The following is a 22,500-nucleotide window of genomic DNA, read 5'->3' on the forward strand; positions in this document are numbered from 1 at the left end:
TAATTACCCTAGCCACCCACCCACCCCTTCACCCCCCCCCTCTCTACTTCTTGACTCTCCGATAAATTAGTTAAAACCAGCAGACTGTGTGATGTAGACGCCTTTTTGTTTTTCACTTGGAAAAAGGTGTGTTTTCGTCTGTGGGAGACACAGAAAAAGACAGCGCTGGTTTTCCCATATTAATAGCCAGATGTGATCCTCTTCATAATCATTCCCACCCCTCTCTGAGCAGTGGGTCATTTGGGCCGTGTCCATGTGCAGGCGACTGTGAAGCAGATCGGGGCTGACAGGTATGGGAACGATAGCAGAAGGGGGGGGTCGGGGGGGGGGGGGTAGTTGTGAAGTGTGTGGAAAGTGGGAGGGGGGGGGGAGGGGGGGTTATTGTCTTCCAGACCACCAGAAGGAAAGGGAATATTGCTGGGATGCGGGAACAAAGGAGCTAGCAGGAGTTTGTCTTTTCTTTTTCTTTTTTTGTGTGTGTCTTTTTTCCCCTCATCTTAACCCTCATCCCCAACACCCACCCAAACACACACTTCTCTCTTCCTCCACCTCCTTCCACCCTCACGCCCCCTTCCTCACACACTTGTCTTCCTCCTATCTTTTATCTTATTTCCATAACTCCTTCCTATCCCCGTTCTTTTCTCTTGGGTCTTGATCATGCTGTTGGGACAAAGATAACAAGACTGTTAAAAAAAAACCAAAAAAGTAACAATCAAAGAAGGCGCATGAGCTCAAATATGATCTCTCGGGGCATGTTGTCTCCACTTTTGATGCATTGATTTGATCAGAGCAGCCTCAGACAGATCACATGGCAGGGATATCAGATAAATACTTTTGTGTAAGTTCATTAGCTTTACTTTTGAAATCACCTGACATTAAAATGCGTGCTTAATTTGTATGAAAGTTGTCATAAAACCCTTTTTTTTTTTTTTTTCTATATCTATTCTGAAAATAGTATGAAGTGTTACATCAGCTTTCGAATGGTATTTAGATAGCACTATCACGCTTTTCCCCTCTCATGAAGCTATCAGGATATTGATATGGACAAAGTTGAACTGAAATACTCCTCAACGCCACTCCAAATCAATAATCAATCGATTGGAGGTAATTGTGCTACTCCCTTGGAAAGGTCCCAAGTCCCTCTCTCTGTCTCTCTCTCTCTGTCTCTCTCTCTCTCTCTCTCTCTCTCTCTCTCTCTCTCTCTCTCTCTCTCTCTCTCGCCTTCTCTCTCATTCTCACACTCTCTCTGTCATTATCAGCATGTGGACCAGTATTCGGCATTTCAGCATTCCAGCTGTAATTGATTTTAACCATTAGGTGCTCAGTGAATAGATAAGTAGTGGGAGATATTCGATTATACGGTGAAAGAGAGAGATGGGGGGGGGGGGGGGAGTGAGAGGAAGATGGAGGAGGGAGAGGGATCTGGGGATGTTGGTGGAGAGCTGCAGAAAGGGGAGCCGACCTGTCCTGCTGTCTATCCCTCTACCGCTGGCCTTCCATCTTTGCAGCAGCACAATGCCACTGACCTCCTGTGAGTTCAAGCAGCTTAGTTTCTGCGAGGTAATCCCTAATGCTTTGAAATAGACCTGATAGAAAGCCCACTTACTTGTTCGGGATTAATGTGGGCTGCATAGAGGTGAAGGGGGGTCCTTAGTTTTCGGCGCATTTAGTTAAATTAACCCATCGGAATTATCATATTCAACTCTAATTGTGGACTTGCACCAGGGATGAGGAGCGGACTGTCTTTAAAAGCATGTTTCTCTCTATCAGCAGACAGATGAAAGACTTGCATTTAATACCCTTGCATATAAACTGCCATGCATTAATACACTGCCCTTCTCTCGTGTTTATGTTTAGATCCACTCTGCTGGTGGCCACAGCACTTTTATTTCTTTCCTTTAGCTGCCCATCCCTCACGGAGGCCATTTTGAATCTGAGTGCAGCTTCAGGTGGTATTACTTTCCCACTGTTTTCTGAAGATATAAGTTCAATTTTTTTTTTTTTTTTTTTTTTTTTTTTTTTTTTTTTTTTTCAGTTTGTCCATTCTCCTCTTTTCCTGATTCTGGCAGGAGTGTAGGTCAGAACCAGGGGTAGGGGCAGATGGGGAAGGAGGGGGGAACAAAGGCAAACATTTGAGTAATCTTCAAAGAGCCCATTGGTATGTTGAGTGGACGCTGGTATGTGGACTGCGGCTGAGGCTTTTTCAGGGGAAAACAATATCCTTCCTTTAGAAGGCTGGGGCCTGGGCAAACACTACCAGCCGGGTGACTCTGCCCAGCACTGCCACCCCATATCAGCTTACCCCCTTCCCTGGCTCCTTTCAGGAAATGTTGGGGGTCTTCCATGTTGCCGGAACAGCACAGAGCTCATCATTAGGGCTTTATGGGGGTAAGACAGAACATCTCAAGTTGTCAAATGTGTGGTTGGCTGAGTTTGTAACATGTCATAAAATTGTTATCAGAGTGTGCTCCATGGCACCCAGTCACTACTCAAATGTTTGAGTTTTGATAATCAAGAGGGGCTAAAGCAGACAAAGCAGACCGAAATGGCTGCCTTCTGTAAAGTGGGGAAGGGATCAAGTGTGCCATCTTGTAGGTCAACTGCAAGGCATTTGATTTCCTGTGGCAATATGCAAAGCAGTGCTGCTGAAGAGGTGCTTTCATTGTGCTCTCCCTGGCAGAGGTACCACTCCACATACACATGCTCATGCATGGCTTGTCCGCACAACAAGCCACACTGCTGCATGGATTCTTCGGAGTAAGGCCTGAAATTTTATTTTTGTTTGATTGAAAGTGTTGAAATGTTAACATTTTTGTGTTTGGAAGTGGATTCTGTAATTTTATACAAAGCTTTTTACAAACTTTAGTTGGAGATAAGTGTAGCCCAAGCATGGGCAGTGATGCATCTATCAAAAAAAGTGTTAAATTGTACAATCATTTGATAAATACAACTCTTAAAAAAACACAAGCAGACTGCCATTTTGTGACAGTTTCAAAATGAACTCCCTTTGTCCAGTAATCACCAGCCATTTTCTCACGAGGATCCACCCCAGGGATAATTTCTCCCATTTCTCTGTCATTAGCAGGGCCTGGTATTAGGCTTGTGTTTTGTTCCCTGTACCTTTTGTTTTGTGCTAAGTGAAACCATGCGACAGGGTAGGGGCTAACTGGAAAACAATACTCCCCTTCACAGGCTCAGGAATGTGTAATTAGTGATTTGAACCCGACTACACTCTTCTAGATTCTTCCCTATCATTCTCTCCCTCTCTCTCCATCTCTTGTTCTTTTGTTCCCTCTGTCATAGATTTCCCTCGCCTCTCCTATCATCATATCTATGAGTAAGTTATCTTTCACTGTATGTTTCTGTCATTCCTTTTGTCTAACTCCCTCTAATAGACTTTTTTTTTTTCAGCGAGCCTCCATTACGAACAGAGCAAAGAAAAACAAACTTGGCAAAAATCTCTGTTCCTCTCGGAAAAATTATTTTCCCTTCTCTTCCCTTTCAGTTTTAGTTAAATATAACAACATCAGTGTAGTTCAAACCTCTTTGATGGTAGCAGCCAATAAGATGAAGCCCCAGATTTTCAACCCCTTTATTTTTGTTTTTCTCCCTGTCTTTCATAAACCCTGTCAATTAGACCTTGCCTTGATTTCCCAAAAGCATCTTTACATGTAGGGAGAGATGAAAAACGATGAACCCTACCCAAAAAGTATGTTAGCGTTTCAGCAATATCCCTCCCCTCGCACTGCGCAGGAAAAATATAATCCCACAAGGATGTTAGCATTTTAATGATCTTGATCTCAGCATTTTATGATCTGTATCCCTTTGTGAGTGGATGGAAAAGATAATCTCAGAAGCAAGATGGTTTAGGGAAGTGGGGAGGTCTGGTCAGTCTCACCTGGCGGCGGTGGAGACAAGCGGGGGCTTTTAGACCCTAATAGACGAAGGTCAGGATGGCTAATAGGGAGTAAGTGGCTGAGCCATGCTGTCTAAATCTAATGCTAATGTAAATACTGATCCATTATCTTGGGGGATGGAGGTGAGCTGGCTTTCAGGACACCTAACTCAAATGCACCGATGAGTACGTGAGATCTGCTCTGGTGTCTCTGTCTCCTAGAAGCTGTTATTCCCAACTGCTCAGTCAGTGTAATAGAAAATACAGTGTGTGGTGTGTAGAGAATATATTTTCTACAAACAAATTTTATAAATCAACGGCGTTGTTTTTTTTTTTTTTTTTTTTTTTTTTTTTTACTCGTTTCTTTCCTCTGGTATGTATTCCCTGTGTGTGTTTGCTTGAGCAAAAGAAAGTGCTTAAGAAATAGACAGCAGTTTTTCCGAGAGGGGCCAGAGGTCAGGAAGCTGGGAACTTCACATTGGACTTCACCCCATATGTCAGAGTCAGACACACTTACGTCACTGCTACAAGAGTGTGTGTGTGTGTGTGTGTGTGTGTGTGTGTGTGTGTGTGTGTGTGTGTGTGTGTGTGTGTGTCCATATGTAGGAGTCAGAAAAATGTAAGGCCAGGCTATTAACTGGACTTGCATTATTTTCCACACACCCACGAAGCCCAAGCGCATTCATTTTTTTTTTTTTGCTGACAAATATAAAAGAGGAATAAAGAAGGAATGGAGAAAAATGTGAAAGAAGAGGTGAGGGGGAGAGAGAGAGGGGGGGGGGGAGAGATAGTACAGAAATGGAGAAGACCGGCACAAATGTAGTATGAAAGACTCCTTGTGATAATTCATTTATTTGGCTTGGCAGCGATTATACGATAGATGCTTATTAGTACTGGGTGACCTAAGCGAAGCTCGCCCACAGGCCCTGCACCTTATGGACAGGCCCTAGAGCTGTGACCACATGTGACTGCCAGCAGGCAGAGCCTAGAGAAACGGGAGAGGCAGTTTAGCTGGAGGAAATATTTGTCTTTGCATATGTAGACAATCATTTGATTATAACCCCCATAAAAAATGAGTGCCTGGGTAGTCAACAGAGGAAAGACGACCATCAGGAAATAAAAGACGGTTGGGTTGGTTGGGGGGGGGGGGGGGATTGTTTGTTTGTGTCTCCAGCATCTTCAGATCACTCACTGTGGCCTTGTAGGAGAGAAAGGGAGAGAAGCAGGAGTTGTGCATTTTGTGTGTATATCTGTTGCACTGTGCACTCAGCAGTTTTTGCTGCGTGGGTTCTATATGCTTATTTGTTTTTGTGTCTCCAAACACTATAGTTGCTGTTCTCTTTATCTGTGGAAGCAAAGTGGCACATACCTGAGCCCTCAGCCTCTCTTTTCAGCAGCACAGTCTGCCAGCGGATCCATCGGCACTGATCTTGCATTACATCTATGTCTTGGGGGCTGAGTGGCGGTTAGCAGTAACATGTGTTAGGGAGGTGGTAGCACTGATGGAATTCTACACTTGGCAGCCTTCCAGGCAGTACTGGTATGTGTTTAAAATACTTTCAAGGAACAATACATGCTTTTGTTGTTTGCTGGGCCAAGTGGGGCTGTTTTTGTCTCTGATGGCCCTCGGGGCTCAGGGGATATCACCGGAAGCTGGTGACAGTCTTTAAAACAAAAAAAAATAAAATAAGGTATACCCAACAAGGAGCTCCCTACCTACTCTAAAAAAAGAAGAAAAAAAAAATACTGATGAAAGGAGATAAAGAGGTTTTTATTTTCACACTGTGCCTGGTGAACTTTTGCATGTATGCTCTCTGCGGACTCACAACAAAACTGAATGTATGCACAGATTCTTTACGTATAAAACGTGTAGACACACACACACACACACACACACACACACACACACACACTCACTGGTTATTAAGATATAGCTGCTGTGGCGGAGGGTTTCTACTTTCAGTATGTATTCATTAGCTGCCTGGTTCTACACTTAATGACAGGAAAGAGTCATGTTTGTACTGAATACCCTAATTTGTTATTTGGTTTGTGGAGGAAAATGCAACCCCACTGCTTTGCGCTGAAATATTTTTATGTCACCAGTGAACACATCACAATCACAGGCAAAAAAAAATAACACTCGGTTGAAATTATAGACAGACACACACAAACATATTTATGAGGTAAAAATACAAAAAAAATGCAGAGTCGATTTTACTGATGCATAAAAATCAAACACACACACACACACACACACACACACACACACACACACACACACACAGTGAGAAGAAAAGAATGATTGAAATTATACCCCCCACACACACACACTCACATACATGTACATGCACGGAGATAAAAGAAGTTGTGAGATGATGTCTTTTGGCTTGGCTTATTAAGAATTCAGTTAATGAGGCAGCTTTGTCATCCCAGATAGAACAAATGGATGTGAGACAGTGGTGCTGCTATCCTCCCCGCAAACCCAGGGAGGGAGTGGAGGGGAGGTGTGTGTGTCGCCTGTGTTTATGTGTGTGTGTGAAAGGTGTTTTGTAAACATCTCATTTTGCATAATGAATGCAGTCCTCTGTCATCCTCACTCACACACACACACACACACACACACACACACACACACACACACACACACACACACACACACACACACACACACACACATACACACAGCAGCAGCAAACCACTACACAAGGGAGCTTCCTTTACCTGTCAAAGTGACTCTCCTCCCCTCTCCTCATACTCATACAAGTCCCAGTGTGTGTGAGCTTGTCATTGACAGGGCTGACAATGTTGTGTTTTTGACAGGTAAACAGGAAGTCCTCAGTGTCATACTTTGCATCATGTGTATGCGGGGGTGTATGCACCTCGTCCACCATCCAGAGAAGTCTGTGCCACATTTAAGTCCACCAAGGGAGTGCTGTTTAGCTGATTTTGATTGGCCCACAGGGAGTGTTAGCTTATTTGGTTGTTTGCCAAACACTAATCCCCAACAATTAACCACCAGGCACTCTGGAGAGGTGCCATATTGATGAGGATGGCCCTTTTAGCCATTCACTCACTCACACACACACACACACACACACACACACACACACACACACACACACACACACACACACACACACACACACACACACACACACACTTGATATGATACAAAGGTATGTACAGCACATACACACAAATCAGCTGTGGCATAAATTACATACACATTTCAAGCAGACACACACACACACACACACACACACACACACACACACACACACACACACACACACACACACACACACACACACACACACACACACACACACACACACACACACACACACACACGGGCACAAACCCAGGAGCAGGAACAGTGTGTTTGTGTGTTTGAATATGCATTACACAGCCCACGCCTGGCAGGAGTCAAAGTGCTCCTTTAAAAGTTCATAAATCATGGATGTCCTGGCCTGTGATCACCAGACCGCCTGCATTTCAGGCCTGCCGAGTGCCAGAGAGCGACAGTCAAACCTCTAGTTTAGGTCTTAAACAAACCCTCTGGAATGTGCTGATGGGGGGAGAATTAATATTAGGCCTAAACCTATCTGGCAGCCTGGTTCAACCCTCAAGTATATCATTCAGCTACTCTCAGCTGAGGCCTCATATCCTAAATACATTACAGTGTAAGTTAAGGCATTGAAGAATGTGTGGTGTTTTAGATCACAGCAGATATGGATGAAAATGTTAATTTTAAAGCAGTACAATTCTCCTAATGTCCCTACAACTCCAATGAAACTCTTTTCTCTCCTTATAAGACTCCTATGCATCAATGGACATGTTCACACACACACACACACACACACACACACACACACACACACACACACAAAACACACTTCTATCCTATTGCAGTTGTTAATGTATTACTAAGGGTTGTCACTTGGGGAAAGTAAATACTTTGTTTGTTTACTAGTTTTCCATCCAATTCAAAGGACCCATTTTCATTCCCTTCTATATAGCCCCCCATCTTTATCAGAATGGTCATGAAATAAGAGTGTGTTGGAGTGTCCAGATACAATTGAAAGAAGAGAAAGAACAAACGCCACACAGCAATCATAAGTAGTCTTCTTCTTTCTTTTTTTTTTTTTGTACTCTAGGAGTAATAATTGATGACTGAGTGAATAACACTGGGGAGGTTTGTAAGTATAGCTGCTTTTGTGTGTGGTGTATAGGATTATGGCGTGGCTACTGAAGGCCCTCTTGATGGGCAAGATGATTGGAAACACTGTCAGGACTTGTGTTGGGAAGAGAAGGAAAACACTGCAAAATGAGAAAAGTTTATATTTCGATGAAAAGACTTGAACTCAGAGCTTCTTCTTGTTTACGCAAGTGATTTATGTGTGTTTGAGTCCTGAGCACACGTGTGTGGTTTCCACAGAAAAAGACTAGGCAGCCAGGTTTTCCCTGCAAGGGAGGGAGGGGAAGAAAGAAAAGAAGCAAAGAAAGAAAGAGAGAGAGACAGAGAGAGAGAGAGAGAGAGAGAGAAAGAAAGAGCGAGGGAGGCCTCCTTTCACAGAGAAACAAAGATAGCTGTAATTAATGGCCCTGAGCTCTGGACTTGGGGAGCTTTCTTCTGACAACTCCGACTTAATTAAAACTTAAGACTTCTGAAAGGGCCTCTGACTGAGAGGGGACGTCCCACCGTCTCGTGAGAAAAAAAGATTTCCTACAAAAGAAAGAAAAAGGGAGAGACAGAGAGAAAAGATGTGTTAGCGGCTGTAGCTATGTTGCTAATCCCTGTTTGTCAAAGGAGGAAGAGGAAAGGGGAGGGGGAGGAGGGAGGAGGGAGGAGGGGAGGTAGAACTCACACACCTGCGCCCTGCTCCTCCCACTGCATGCACACACACACACATATAAATTTTTCCAGTCAGTCTCCCTGGTTTTGCTCCATATAACATGACGCAACAATGACCCCAGAGGGAATATTACCTGGCTAACTTTTCATGCTTCGGGAAAGAACCATCTTGTATGGGAGATGCGAGGGACAGGGTTCGCACTCACATGTGCCATTATGTGTATTAACTCGTGCAACCCTGCACCTGTTTCTCACATGGCTGTATGAATACATCTTGAAGTATAAACTCATCTTTGTGAGCCACCTCTGTGTCTCTCTCTCTGCCTTGCTGTGTTTTCCTCCCTGTGTGTGTGTCTCTCTTTCTCTTTCTCTCTCTCTCTCTCTCTCTCTCTCTCTCTCTTTCTCTCTCTCTCTCTCTCTCTCTCTCTCCCTCTCTCCCTTCCACGGAGGATCAGATAATAAAAGCTTGGCCCGGTCTTTTGTTTTTGTGCATTGTTCATTAGCCCGGCAGCAACAACAGAAGCACACTTGATATGCTTGGCTTGACTGGGTGTATGGGAGTAGGGCAAGGTGGGATAGGGGGGGAGAGGTGGAGGAGGGGGGGAAGGCTGTGCCCTGTGTGTGTGTGTGTGTGTGTGTGTGTGTGTGTGTGTGTGTGTGTGTGTGTGTGTGTGTGTGCCTGTGTGTTTTGTGCACCTACACACACCGAGGGCAGGGACAGGAGGTAGGGGGTAGCTTTGCATGGCTGCAATGCCATTAAAGAGGCAACTGGAAATTAAGGGCTTGCAACTGACAGCACACATTGAATGAGAAACCCCTGCAGCTGCCAACAATAAGGAGAGCCGGACAATGTGCATGTTAAAGACAAAAACGGTGTTCTGAACTCAACCCCTTGTCTGACTTTTTGTGTTGTTTTTTTTGTTTTTTTTCTTTTTTAAATCTTTATGTCACCTAGACCTTATCCAGTTAATTTGAAATGCCGTGTTGTGTCTGAACTGAAGACATCTGTTACTGTTTAATAGTGTTACCTCAGTTTAAAATGAACAAAATGACGTTTGTCGGTTCGTTTGTTTGCTCTCGATCTTGCTTTTATTTCTACAGTCTTTTGTTGTTTCAGAGTTTGATGTGGGATAGTTGAGGATTTTTTTTGGGGGTGTGCAGTAGCTTTGCGGAGAAGTGAACGTAGCTCTTGAGCAGATTCTTGTTAAAATGAGTACAATACTACTGAAGGAAATAATGGTCCTGACTGACATGCTGCCCACTGACTTTCTGCTGCCTTGTTTGAACCAGAAAAGTGAGATTTCTGGGTTCCGAAAGTTTTTAATTCAAGTGGAAGCAGAGCAGAAGGAAGGCTTTCATAGCCATTTATTTCTTTTAAAACAATTAAAAAGATATTATTGAAAAAAAAACGACTGCTAAAGAAATACTTTGGAGAGATGAGTGTAGCTGTTACTGTCTGAGGAATCGGCCTTGAAACGTGAGCACACCTAACGTCCGCTCTCCCCTCCTTTTGTCCCGCAGCACTTGCAGAACCAGGACAGTGCGTACAGCCCCGAGTCGTGTGTCTACTACTGCATGCTGTGTGACTACTCCACCAAGGCCCGCCTCAACCTGGTCCAGCACGGCCGCTCAGCTCGCCACCAGCAGAACGAAGGACTGAGGAAACTCCAGCTGCACCAGCAAGGCCTGGGAGGAGATGATGATGGACTGAGCCTCAATGAGCTGTTCCATGTCAAGGAGTGCCCCAGCAGCCAAGGTCTGTGCTCTTTCAACCTGCTTTGTCTGTCTGCTTTGGTTGTTTTGACTCGAGGTTTTTTTTTTGTTGTTTTTTTTTTTGTTTTTTTTGCTATTTGAGTTTGTGGATTTTGTCTTTTTTCTGCAGTACACACACACACACAATTTTTTTTAATTTTAATTTTAATTTTTTTTTTGTCATTTTCTGTTTGTGTTTTGTTTTTCTAGATTTTTTTTGTTTTTGTTTTTAATTTTGATGTCAGTTGTGATGGTCAGTCTTCTTTGTTTGAAGTCAGAGCCATCTCTCTTTACTCCTTGCACTCCTCCCATCTCTTTTTTCTCGCACCACTCCCTCTTTATTCTGTCAAACCTCTCTCACTCCCTCCTTCCTCTGGCCTTCACATCCAGATCACGTCTCTTGATACAGACCCGTCCATTCCTCCTAATCTCTCCAAAATGAGCATACTGTTCCTATTAGGCTGCCGCGCTTATATCTGAAACAGACACACACACACACACACACACACACACACACACACACACACACACACACACACACACACTGTCCTGAGCACAGGGACATCCCAGGCAGGCAAGCAGTCAGCTTATGAAATTTCACCTTGGGAGGATCTCGTAGTGAAAGGCCTGTACACACATACATTAGTCACACACACACGCAAACACACACACACACACACACACACACGCATGCACGCACGCACGCACGCACGCACGCACGCACGCACGCACGCACGCACGCACGCATACACACACACACACACACACACACACACACACACACACACACACACACACACACACACACACTCACGTATGCTATGGCTACACAGTCTCTCCCTGGAGTGAGCTTTCATTTCCTTTCTCATGACCAAAGCAATTTGGCTTTCATTTAAGAGTCTCCGTCCTGCCAGCAGCTAATAAGTGTAACAGAACTGTAAAACATTCAGAGAGACAAAAAAAAAAAAAAAGATTAATCGTTTTTCTTTGAGTGGGGGTTGGATGGTTGGTGAGGGGTTGCAGGGTGTAAGGGGAGGGGGCTGCGCTGTAATTTAAACCAGAAGACGGAGAGTCAGGGTCCATTATTTAGTCATCCCTATGTTAATACTGCTGGGAGAAAATGAGCGCTTAACTTATTTTTGCTTTGCTTGACCTGAAGGAGCGGGTGGTGTGGGGTGTTATGGTGGTGCAGCGAGGAGGGGGTAACACGTTTTGAATAGCATTCCAGCATAGCATTAGTTCATACATCTGTGTGTGTGTGTGTGTGTGTGTGTGTGTGTGTGTGTGTGTGTATATATATATATATAGATATATAGATATATATCTATATATATATATGTGTGTGTATTTCACTATGAATCTGTGCTCCCCAAAGTGTCCTGTTTATACTGTACATGTACTCCCAAAACAGATGGGGGCCCAGCGCTTAGAAACACATGTGAATCCCAACACGCACACGCACACACACACGCACACACACACACGCACACACACACACACACACACACACACACACACACACACACACACACACACACACACACACACACACGAACAGGAGAAGAGCTCCCAGTCCTGAAATGGAGACTCGCCGGTGAGCGTTTGGTTTTAATTACACATGGATCAAAGTTTCGGTGAGATTTGGGGTGCAGCAGAAAAGCATGCTTAGATAAATCATTACCTTACATTTTAACATAGCCCCCAACACCCCCCGCCCCCCATCCCGCTGTCTTTCTCTCTCTCTCTCTCTCTCTCTCTCTCTCTCTCTCTCTCTCTCTCTCTCTCCCTCCTTTTTTGTCCTGCTTATTCCATCTCCCACTCTCCCCTGCTCCTGTCCATTTTTTTTTCATCCAGAACACAAGCTGTGGCTCCAAGCCTTTTTTTTTTTTTTTTTTTCTTCTCTCCACTTTTTACATCTCAAACCGGCGAGCACAACCAGGTTTTAAACCTGTCAAAAGCAATATTTGCCCACTGCACCTATTTCAAATGTTCCACTCTTAAAACACCATATTTGTTGCTCGGGCCCTCGTTTTATACCTTGGCTTTGATGCCACATGGTGAATTTCCATGAGGAAGCTCGTGCAAAAAGCTTAAGCGGACACTGGCAGCATGCAAAATCCTAAGCCACTTTTTTGGATGCCCTTCTTTTGCCCACTCTATATAATTTTTTTGGGGGGGAACAACAGTATTCTTTCACAAGGTACATGGTAAATGTTTCAAAGGCATTTCCTTGTAGCCCATAAGCATTTGGCAGGTGTAGGTAGAGGGGGAAGTACAAATGTGTCATGGAGAGATCAAACACTGAGAGTCAATGTAATAAATTGGGGTTGTGTTCTTGTTCTATAGTTCTGGAGTCAAACAGAACACCTGTTTTTTTCTTTGTCGTTTATTTTTACCAGGTTTTTTTTTTTCTTACATGAGCTGTTTGCATTTTAGATTACACAATAACACGTGGTAACAATGCTTACTAGGTGATGTTACAAAGAAAAGAAAAAAAAGGTATATTATAACTGCTTTAGGCTCCTATAGTGATAGATGATGTGAATGTTTTTGCCGATGGAAAAGGCTCTATAGTAGGCAACATTTTCAGCCAGTGTTCACTTTAAGGACCCTCTGTTTATGTATACGTGCATGTGTACGTGCGCTGTTAGTTTTGCTGGGGCTACAACTCCTGACTCGAGCACTTTCTGTTCATTAGAGACTGGTATGAAAAAGATTAATTTAAGTGCTGACCGGTATCTTTCTCTTAAAGCCCCGGACTTGGCACCGAGCCAGATAATTATAGGCTCATTTGGGAATAAGAGTTCTAATGCTCTGGACTTTATGTACATGTGAATGGCTTTCATTAAACAATTTTGATGCTGATTTTATGGCCTAATTAAGGATACAGTGCTGCAGAGACGCACCGCAAGGGTATAGGTGTTTTGAACAAAGACAGGAGTGTATGAGCAACACTTGTGCTGCATTGTGCGCATGCCATAGCACGTGTTTGCTGATGCATCTGTGTATTTTTTTTTTTTAAGAACCTTTAAGTCTTTGTTATCCTTTCGAGTCTCTAATTCTCATATATTTCCCAGTCATCTTACTCTTTACACTCGGTAAACACTTGAAGTGAGTCAACTGTGTGTCTGTGAGCGCTCATCTATTTGCGCACTTTCATGTGCATAATGTGTGAGTTAACACTCACCGTCTATGCAGTCAAAACTCTTGCCCATGAACTTTTAACGTGTCCCTCAGAGACAAAAGGCCCACTGTGTCCACATGTCTCAGATAAACCGTCCCTCTCTGTGTACAATTATAAGTGATAAAGAAAATTGAGTTTATGAAAAATGCCAGTTTGCATCAGAAGAACGAGCAAATAAATGAATTGCCTCCCAACATAGAAGACTTGGGGGCCATTTCGCTTTGAGGGTCGTCCAAAAGTTATTAAAAAAATTAGATTTTTGTGTGTGTGCTCTTCTCTGCCCTGTAATGAAGTTACACCCTGAATGAGGCTGTTTAGGAAAATTCAAGCAACAAAAAAAAAAAAAGAAGAAAAATATGACAGAAATGGAGTCATGGGTATTCCATCATCAGTTTTATAATTTGAACAATTTGTTTAGCTGGATTTTTGGAGACATTCATGGTCTCTGAAGTTTAGCTGTTACAATGATTTTTCTGTTGCCGCCTCCGTCTTGCGCTTTTGACCGTTTGTTTAGCCATAAAGATTGCGAGGAGGTGTGTGTGCATCGGTGTGTTTTTCCTGTGTGTATCCTCGCCCATTAGCCCGGTGCTCCATCATGTGTAAAGCTCCTCATAAGCCAGACCAAGCAGAAACATGGGGCCTTTTCTGCATACTTTACTTTCTGTCACATTTTTTTTTTTTTCCCCTTCCTCGTTCCCTCTGTCCCTCACAAAAAGGAAAAGGGAGATGGGATCTTATGGAGGTAATTATTTCTGAGAGCCTAGCCTGTCATCCATCCCTCCACCACCCCACCACCCCACCACCCACACATCTCCATCCCTCTATAGCCCCCACCACCACCACCAGCCACCACCCGACATGCATTAAAGAGGGAGGGAGAGGACCCTCTTTGTCTGAATCCCCCTTTTAAACAAAAGACCTCTTCTGACTTAGAGAGACCAACAACACTTTTATCATCTGTGTGTGTATGTGAGTGTGTGTGCGTGTGTGTGTGTGTATGTGAGTGTGTGCATGTGTGAGTGTGTCCAGAGCCTTTTTGTTTTCTCTGAGTGATAAGGCTCTGGGACATTTTTGGTCCTAGTCAAATTAGTGTTGCTGTGCTAACCATTTACATAGCAGCTGTAGGCTAAAAACGGAGCCTAATGGACTCTTATTATCCCCATACATGCTTGTATGTGGATATAGATGTGTTTGTGTGCATCCAGCAGGAAGTGATGGAGCACGGGCAGAGAGAAAGTGCGCTATCCCGCTCGTTTGCAAGTACACCGACTTTCCTTGTTTTCAAAATGTACCCAGCCCGAACCGTCTGAAGTCGACGCACCAAAAAAACCCAATAAAAACGATCATTCAGTTTTCAATGCGGGAAAGGGCTTTGCTGTTTCCCAAAGAGCATTTCGATGTGATGACACAAAAGCATCTTTTGAGGCATTAGGTTTTCTCTCCTCCCTCATCTTATACTTTTTTTTTCCCCCTCTGGTTGGTGGGGGTGGTTTCGCCATTCCAGCGGTTCTCTTCTTCGTCTTTTTTTTTTTTTTTTTTTTCGGGAAGGTCTCTCCTCAGACAGAAGTCTATTTCCAGGGTTTGTCTCAGTAATTTGTGGGCATTACATAAACATTCATGGATGGCCAGAGAGGAGTGAGAGAAAGGATGCAACACACACCCAGATCTCACTAACCACAAGAGTTAGCATAGTGGTGGCCATTTTCTCTTTTAACTTTGAATGATGAGGGTGAGACAAGCTGACGAGCTCAACAAAGAACACCTTTGGCCCTTTTTTAGTCACAGTTCTGTGTCTCTCTAAGTAGTCATCCATTGGCTATCTGTGTTTAGAAATGGCTCTTAATAGATTACGGCAGCCACTTACGATGCATATTGATTTGCTTACATGCAGATGATTAAATACAGTAATTTATTTCTGACCTTTTCTTTTTCATTTACTATGAAACAGGAAGTTACTTACATACTGTAAAAGGTAAAGCCCACAGATTGCAGTCAGATGGAATCCATTCCTCGCATAATAAAAACTTGGAATGTTATTTTATGTGCCCGACATGAGTAAAAATGTAGTTCCTGAGGAGAGCTATTCTGATGAGAGTGATGTGATTTTACCCAAGAGGATTTCTGTGAAGTATGTAGTTTTTTATTGCTGTGCAATTAGTTGGAGACAATACACTGCATTTTAAATCATTTGTCAAATCAAAATAAGATACATTCATATATGTATATTATTATATTTTCGGCAAGTAGCAATTTACCCCAAATTTCCCAAAACCATATTCTCTATGGCTGAGGGAGTAAAAGATGTGGTCATTTTTTGAATAATTCCATCCAAGCAAATTATAATTACTTTGCGGTCTGTGTGTGCACATAGAAAAAAGTGGGCAGCAGCCTGACTTGTGCCTCAGAAAGAAAAAAAAAAAAGAGCCTCGTTCACCATAAACTATTTTTGAAATGGTGTGTCGGGGCGGTATGGGCTCAGGCCGATTGTTTTTCTTTGAGTTGAGCAGCTCTTTGGTGGAGGGGTATTACCCGCGCTAAATTGTTCCCTCATGTTTTCCGCCAAGGTTCTGTGCCCACCACACTGACAGTTATAATTTGCAGAAATTGCACTGATTATCTGAATTAGCATACCTGACCAATGCCACATTAGTCTTATTTACAATACAAAGCCGTGGGGCTCTGAGGACGCATACTAAATATGACTTAACCCTTTGAAGAGGGGATGGCGTCACAAGGCCAGAACGTCTTTCACGTCGGTGATATCATAAAGAGCTTAAGGCCCCACTCCATATGGAACTGAAAGCCTCTGGACAGCTCCTGGAAAAGGAAGTGGTGAATGTAAAGTCCTACAACCATATTGAAATCACAGGGTTAGTGCATGTTTTCCCTAACGCTCGGCTTCTTTTTGACCTTCCTCTTTCTGTATTTTTTCACCTCTCAGCTCTTGTCCCCATCTTGTTTTTCCTTCCTTTTTTCATCACCCACCCTCCTCCTCCTCCTCCTTTTCACCCCTGTTCTTCTTTATTTTCTTCTCCCTCACCTCCATTCTTTTCCCTCCTCAATCCCTTCATACACCCCCTGTCCATTGACTCTTAACCACAGATGGACAAAACAATGGGCCATGTCACACAGCATTAAGACAAACAATCCAGTGATGGGAGGAGGGTTGTGTGGAGCCGGAGCCACGGTAACCAGGCAATGCACTCACTGGGTCCAAGCAGCCACTAATCTCAGACGGCAATGATACGATTCACAGATGGATATTGAAGGCAGCCCTATATGCGAGCGCGCACACACACACACACACACACACACACACACACACACACACACACACACACACACACACACACACACACACACACACACACACACACACACACACACACACATCCATGCGCAGAAAGAAAAAAAAACAGGAACGTTATAAAGTCGTGTGATCAGGTAGAGTTGTTGCAATCCTTGCAAGAGCCAAAAAAAAAAAATCCCTCCTTTTGTTGCTCCATTCATTCTCATTTTCCTCTGTTTCCTTTACCTCATCCATCAATCGGAGGTATGGAATTGATAGCAGCTATTGATTACCTATAGGCTAAAGCTAATCGTCGCTAACCCGGAGGAAGCTTTGCAGTGATAGCAGCTGTCAGTGGCTTGTCCGTTGTGTGTGTGTGTGTGTGTGTGTGTGTGTGTGTGTGTGTGTGTGTGTGTGCGTGAGTGACCCTCCAGCATTTCAGTAGCCATAGTTGTTCGTCTCCATTGTTAACATACAGCAGACTAATGGCCTAACAGCAAGGCAGCACATGTAAAAAAAAAAAAAAAAAAAAAAAATACATTCAGGACATTGCTTCCCTTTCCAGAGGATGGGAAATGTATGTTTTGTCTGCCCAAAGAAACACTAAGAGACATGCCAAGTTTCACCTCCCCACCTATGTGAATAAGACCCATCTCCCTCTTGCTCCTTTTCTTCATCTCCCTAATAGGAAATTTGAGCACACTGTGTGAGATTAAAGCAGAGAATCAATGCCTTGTGAGCAATCATTTCCAGACAAATCTCTTTCATCTCCTCCCCTCCCACCCACCCTCTCCGTTCTCTCGTTCGCTTTCTCTCCCACCTCCTAATGCTAACAGGGGGTCCTGTGTCATGACATCCCTTTTGCTTTTATCATGTCCTAATAACGCTCTGAAAATAGAGAGAGAAAGAGGAATGTGACAGAGAGAGAAAAAGAGTACTGGGGGGGAAAAAAAAGAACAAGAAATGGATAGACTGATAAAAATCCATTGAATGAGCATGCTTCTTGATTTATCCTTTGATGTGGATGTCTTTGTGCAAATTAGACAAATATGCCTGCTGCTTTAGTCATCTCGAAACTCTTCATAAGATGCCATCTGCCTCTGCCCATCCTTCCTGGATAGATTGAAAAAAAGAGGAAAAGAAAATGAGTGACTGAACAGAGCGACTATAAGATGCCGAGGAGACGTTGTTGTTGTGTAAGTAGCCTGTTCAAGGCAGTTTAATAAAACAGAAAGTAAAAAATAACAGAAGGTATATGCTGAAAAGATGCCAGTGTTTCTGCTTGGTTAGGCACACAAGGTGCTTTACCCCATGATGGTGCATAAGGCTAATGGGAAGGGATACACACATGCACTCCCAAAATACACACACACACACACACACACACACACACACACACACACACCTTGGCCGGGCCTTTGTTTCAAAAGCAGGTTAATGGGGAGTGAGGAAAAGGAGCATTGCAATTTTCTGCTCTTTAGGCGCCAGAGAATTCTCTCCAGTGTAAGAGACCAGACTCTCAGCGTAATAGGCATTTTACACCCTCATCACCTCTTACACACACACACACACACACACACACACACACACACACACACACACACACACACACACACACACACACACACACACACAAACATGGACACACACCCACCAGAAACGTGTGGGAGTGTAATAGGCATTCTATGGTGTGTATTGCCGGTCCCCAGAGTGCCAGTAAGTGTTAGACATGCATAGAGTCGGCAATGAGACAATCAGCATGCTGAAATTGAAACCTTGTCTGGAGTCACACAGGAGGGGAGGAAGATGAGCAGAGAGAGAGAGAGAGAGAGAGCGAGAGAGAGAGAGAGAGAGAGAGAGGTGAAGAGGAGAGGAGAGGAGAGATACATAGACTGGAGGAGCACAGATGGCAGGAGAGAGGACAGATGCAGAATAAGAGGAGAGACAGAGGGAGAGGAAATAGGAACTGATGTTTGTTTAATTGCCTCATAAGTGATGACACAGATAATTATGTCGAAAAAAAGAGATGCTCCTCTTAGGCAGGGCCAATGAGCAGTTCTGTGTGTGTGTGTGTGTGTGTGTGTGTGTGTGTGTGTGTGTGTGTGTGTGTGGTGCTGTCTCTCCCTATAGCCCCATCAACTGTTGTCCCCTCCAACCACATCAAGTTTAGGACACCATTAAAGCATTATGTTTTGTGTCATATCAAATCATTCAGCTTAATTAATAGAAAAAAAAAAAACACTGAAAACACACACGCACTCATCATTCGGAATCATTTTAATTACTCTGTAACATCCTGATTATTAATATTTCTGCTTCATGCACCTGGGGATATGAAGATGAGCACCTATATTTGCTGCGCCGTGTGTTTGCAGGCGTGTGTGTCCGTGTGTGTGTAAGTGATGCTCCCTTGACTTCATATCTAATTGTCTTTTTTAATGACAATATCCCAGTGTGTGCCGGCTGTATGTAATGAGTCAGGGTGTGTCAAAGTGCAGGCCTGAGCTGTCTGCTTGAGTTAAGCTCTTCCCGTCTACTGCAGGAGCCTCAAGCATACACACACACACACACACACACACACACACACACACACACACACACACACACACACACACACACACACACACGCACGCACTCGAAGCGACAGTATCAATGTGGGAGTTCCTGTATCTGACATGAGATTAAGAGGGCCAAGTGGAGGAACGTCGAAGAACTGCCCTGTTGCATTTGCAAGAAGGAAAAGGACCATTCTGTCACACACATGCACATGCACACACACACACACACACACACACACACACACACACACACACACACACACACACACACACTCACGCGCGCACATACACATGCAGGCATCCTGTGCTGTAAGTGAGCAGTAGCCTCCCTTGCATTATTCACAGTGGCCGAGTGATCGAAGCCTGGTTCAATAGCACTAAAGCGGCGCACGCTGGAGAGATTTGTCTTACAAAACCTTGACACACACACAGGCGCACATATGCTCTTACACACATTGATTTTTGATGGTGGGAATCTCCCAGGCTTGGACGAAAGACAGGGACATGAGAGGGGCTTCCCCTGTCAGAGCAACCCCCTGACAAACACACATCCACACCGTTACACTCATCCTGAAACATACCCCCCCCCCCCACACACACACACACACACAGAGCATAGGCAAATACTGTAAGTACATGTTTAATTCTCAGAAAATTTGATTTGATAATGATGATGTCCAGCATGAATAAGAAAATGAAAGAAGAAGTGGGAGATGGGAGACGAAGGATCTGCCTCTTAGATCTGATTGGGTTTCATTTACAGTTAAGATGAGTTAGTTGATGGTAAAATAAAAAGCAAGAAAAAAAAAAGTCAAACTGATTATGTTTCTTTTTTGCTGACTCTCCTCTTTTGCATTTTACCATCAGGGAGCTTTTTGCAAGCGAGGCAGAAAAAACTCACGCATTGCCTGATATGTCATATCTTTCCACTGCAGTGTGAGTGTCTTTTTTTTTTTTTTTTGCACAGGAATGTTCAATTTAATGCCTTCACTTGATCTGAATAGCATTTTTTTTTTCCTAATACATCAGTCACCTCATTCAGTTTTCCTATTTTCTTCAGAGCAGCCCGGCACATACCACCCCCTCTGGCATTTTTGACGTATTAACATGTATCGACAAGCCAGCACTTGCATGCCTGTAAACAGAGGCACAAGCACACACATACACACACCTCTGTCCCCTGAAGACATGTGATCAACCAGGCCCAATCCCTTGTAATCATCTGGAGCCCCCCCACGCACACGTAGGTATTGCTCCCCTTCAATCCCGAGTAATGGTTTGGGGCAAGGGGCTGATGCGGTGGGCTTCTTTCCCTTAGCCCCAGTGTCTTAAGCTGCCATTGATTAAATGTTAACTGATATACTCGGCCCTGGCAATCTTGTTAGAGCTGGGGCAGGCAGGCAGCTAGACAGACAGTTTAGGACCCGCACCCTCCTGATCAATAGCACAGATAAAGATTTCATCCATCAATGAGCTCCCAAAACAAAAGGTATCTGATACCTGATTAGGCCCGTTGGGACACACACACACACACACACACACACACACACACACACACACACACACACACACACACACACACACACACTTTCACATGGCCACGTATGTTGAAGCACATGGAGACATGACAAACACACTTGGGTAACAAATAAATGCATAATTTAAAAATCTGTATGGAAGCCTGAGTTCGTATTCACTTCACTTCACTCCCGCACACAAACCCACATTCTTCTCACTCACTTATTTTGTCCAGAATAATACCTCGAGCAACCCCATCTGAAGTCAATCAGTTCCACACCTTATGCTGTAATTACAACAGATAAAACACACACACACACACACACACACACACACACACACACACACATGCACAGTCAAGTTTCCAGATAAGACAGCCCTGACTTTTCCCAGATGAAGGTTAATTATGCTGTGTTAGTTCACTTAGGTGTGTGTATTTGTTTGTCCATGCAGATGTTCGTGCATCTTTGCACAATGGGGTGTGTGTGTGTGTGTGTGTGTGTGTGTGTGTGTGTGTGTGAGTGTGAGTGTGTGTGTCTTTGTCTTTCCTCAGATGCATGAGCATTTAGATTGCATGTGCATGCCAAAGGCACCACAAAATGGCTGAATCAATGTCTGGGCGACCACCACTGTTAAAGTGTATCAATAATGTTCCCCTATCTTCTTTCACAGCTATTGTCACAGGGCAGTTTGAGTCCAAGCCTTGCCACAATTAAGACTTAATTATAAATCAATATAGGAAGTCATTTGAATATAGATTTTTTTTTTTCTTTTTCCTTAAATTGTTAACATATTCCACACCCTGTCGACATTCTTTCCTTTTTTTCTTTGGTTACAACTTTAGAGGGAATCAATTCTTCCCTGTACAGTCATCTGCTTTGGCATAATTGGAGCCAAAAACACAACAGGATGTCTCGATAGGGTTTAATGCCCAGAAGTGGTCAGGGGGTGAAAAATGTCACAGGCCCTTTAATTCTGATGGCTTTTCAAATACAGCTAATGACACTTTGCTGCTCTTCAACATTGATCTCGTTCTGGGGAGGATTTTGGATGATATTTGTTGTCACAACGGCAAAATACATTTCCATAATTTTCACGGCTGACATTTCCTTTGATATGACGCCGTATCAGAGCGCACTCCAAAAAAGTGATATCAACGCAGCCCCGTAACCTGTATTTCATTTCATTCAATGATATCTTCTGCTGTTTTATTTTCCTGCTCAGCCATTTTGAGGGGCTGTGAGATTTTCAAGTGGCGTGTCAGGGGCCGGGAGTCTAATGCATGGAAACATGGAGCTTTCTGTTTTCTGACGGCTAGCAGAGATAAGGTAGAGATATGGCTCTACCACTGGCTCAAATCTAAAACAGATCCTGCTTGGGTGAGCGGGGGGGGGGGGGGGTTAAGAAAGTAAAAGGGGGGAGAAAGAAGGGAGGGGTGGCGGTAGCAAG

At 43.8% G+C, this 22,500-nt stretch overlaps 1 protein-coding gene across 1 annotated transcript in view; it reads left to right on the forward strand.

Moving 5' to 3' along the window:
• Positions 1–22,500, forward strand: part of zfhx4 (zinc finger homeobox 4) — an 88,191-nt gene that overhangs the window by 37,350 nt on the left and 28,341 nt on the right. The window contains 1 exon segment of the mRNA XM_069151544.1: positions 10,272–10,506. Coding sequence (XP_069007645.1) covers positions 10,272–10,506 — 235 coding nt within the window.

The sequence above is a fragment of the Embiotoca jacksoni genome, unplaced genomic scaffold (assembly GCF_022577435.1).
Source record: "Embiotoca jacksoni isolate LCO1_2020_lvr unplaced genomic scaffold, fEmbJac1.0.p SCAF_17, whole genome shotgun sequence".
NCBI classification, from domain to species: Eukaryota; Metazoa; Chordata; class Actinopteri; family Embiotocidae; genus Embiotoca; species Embiotoca jacksoni.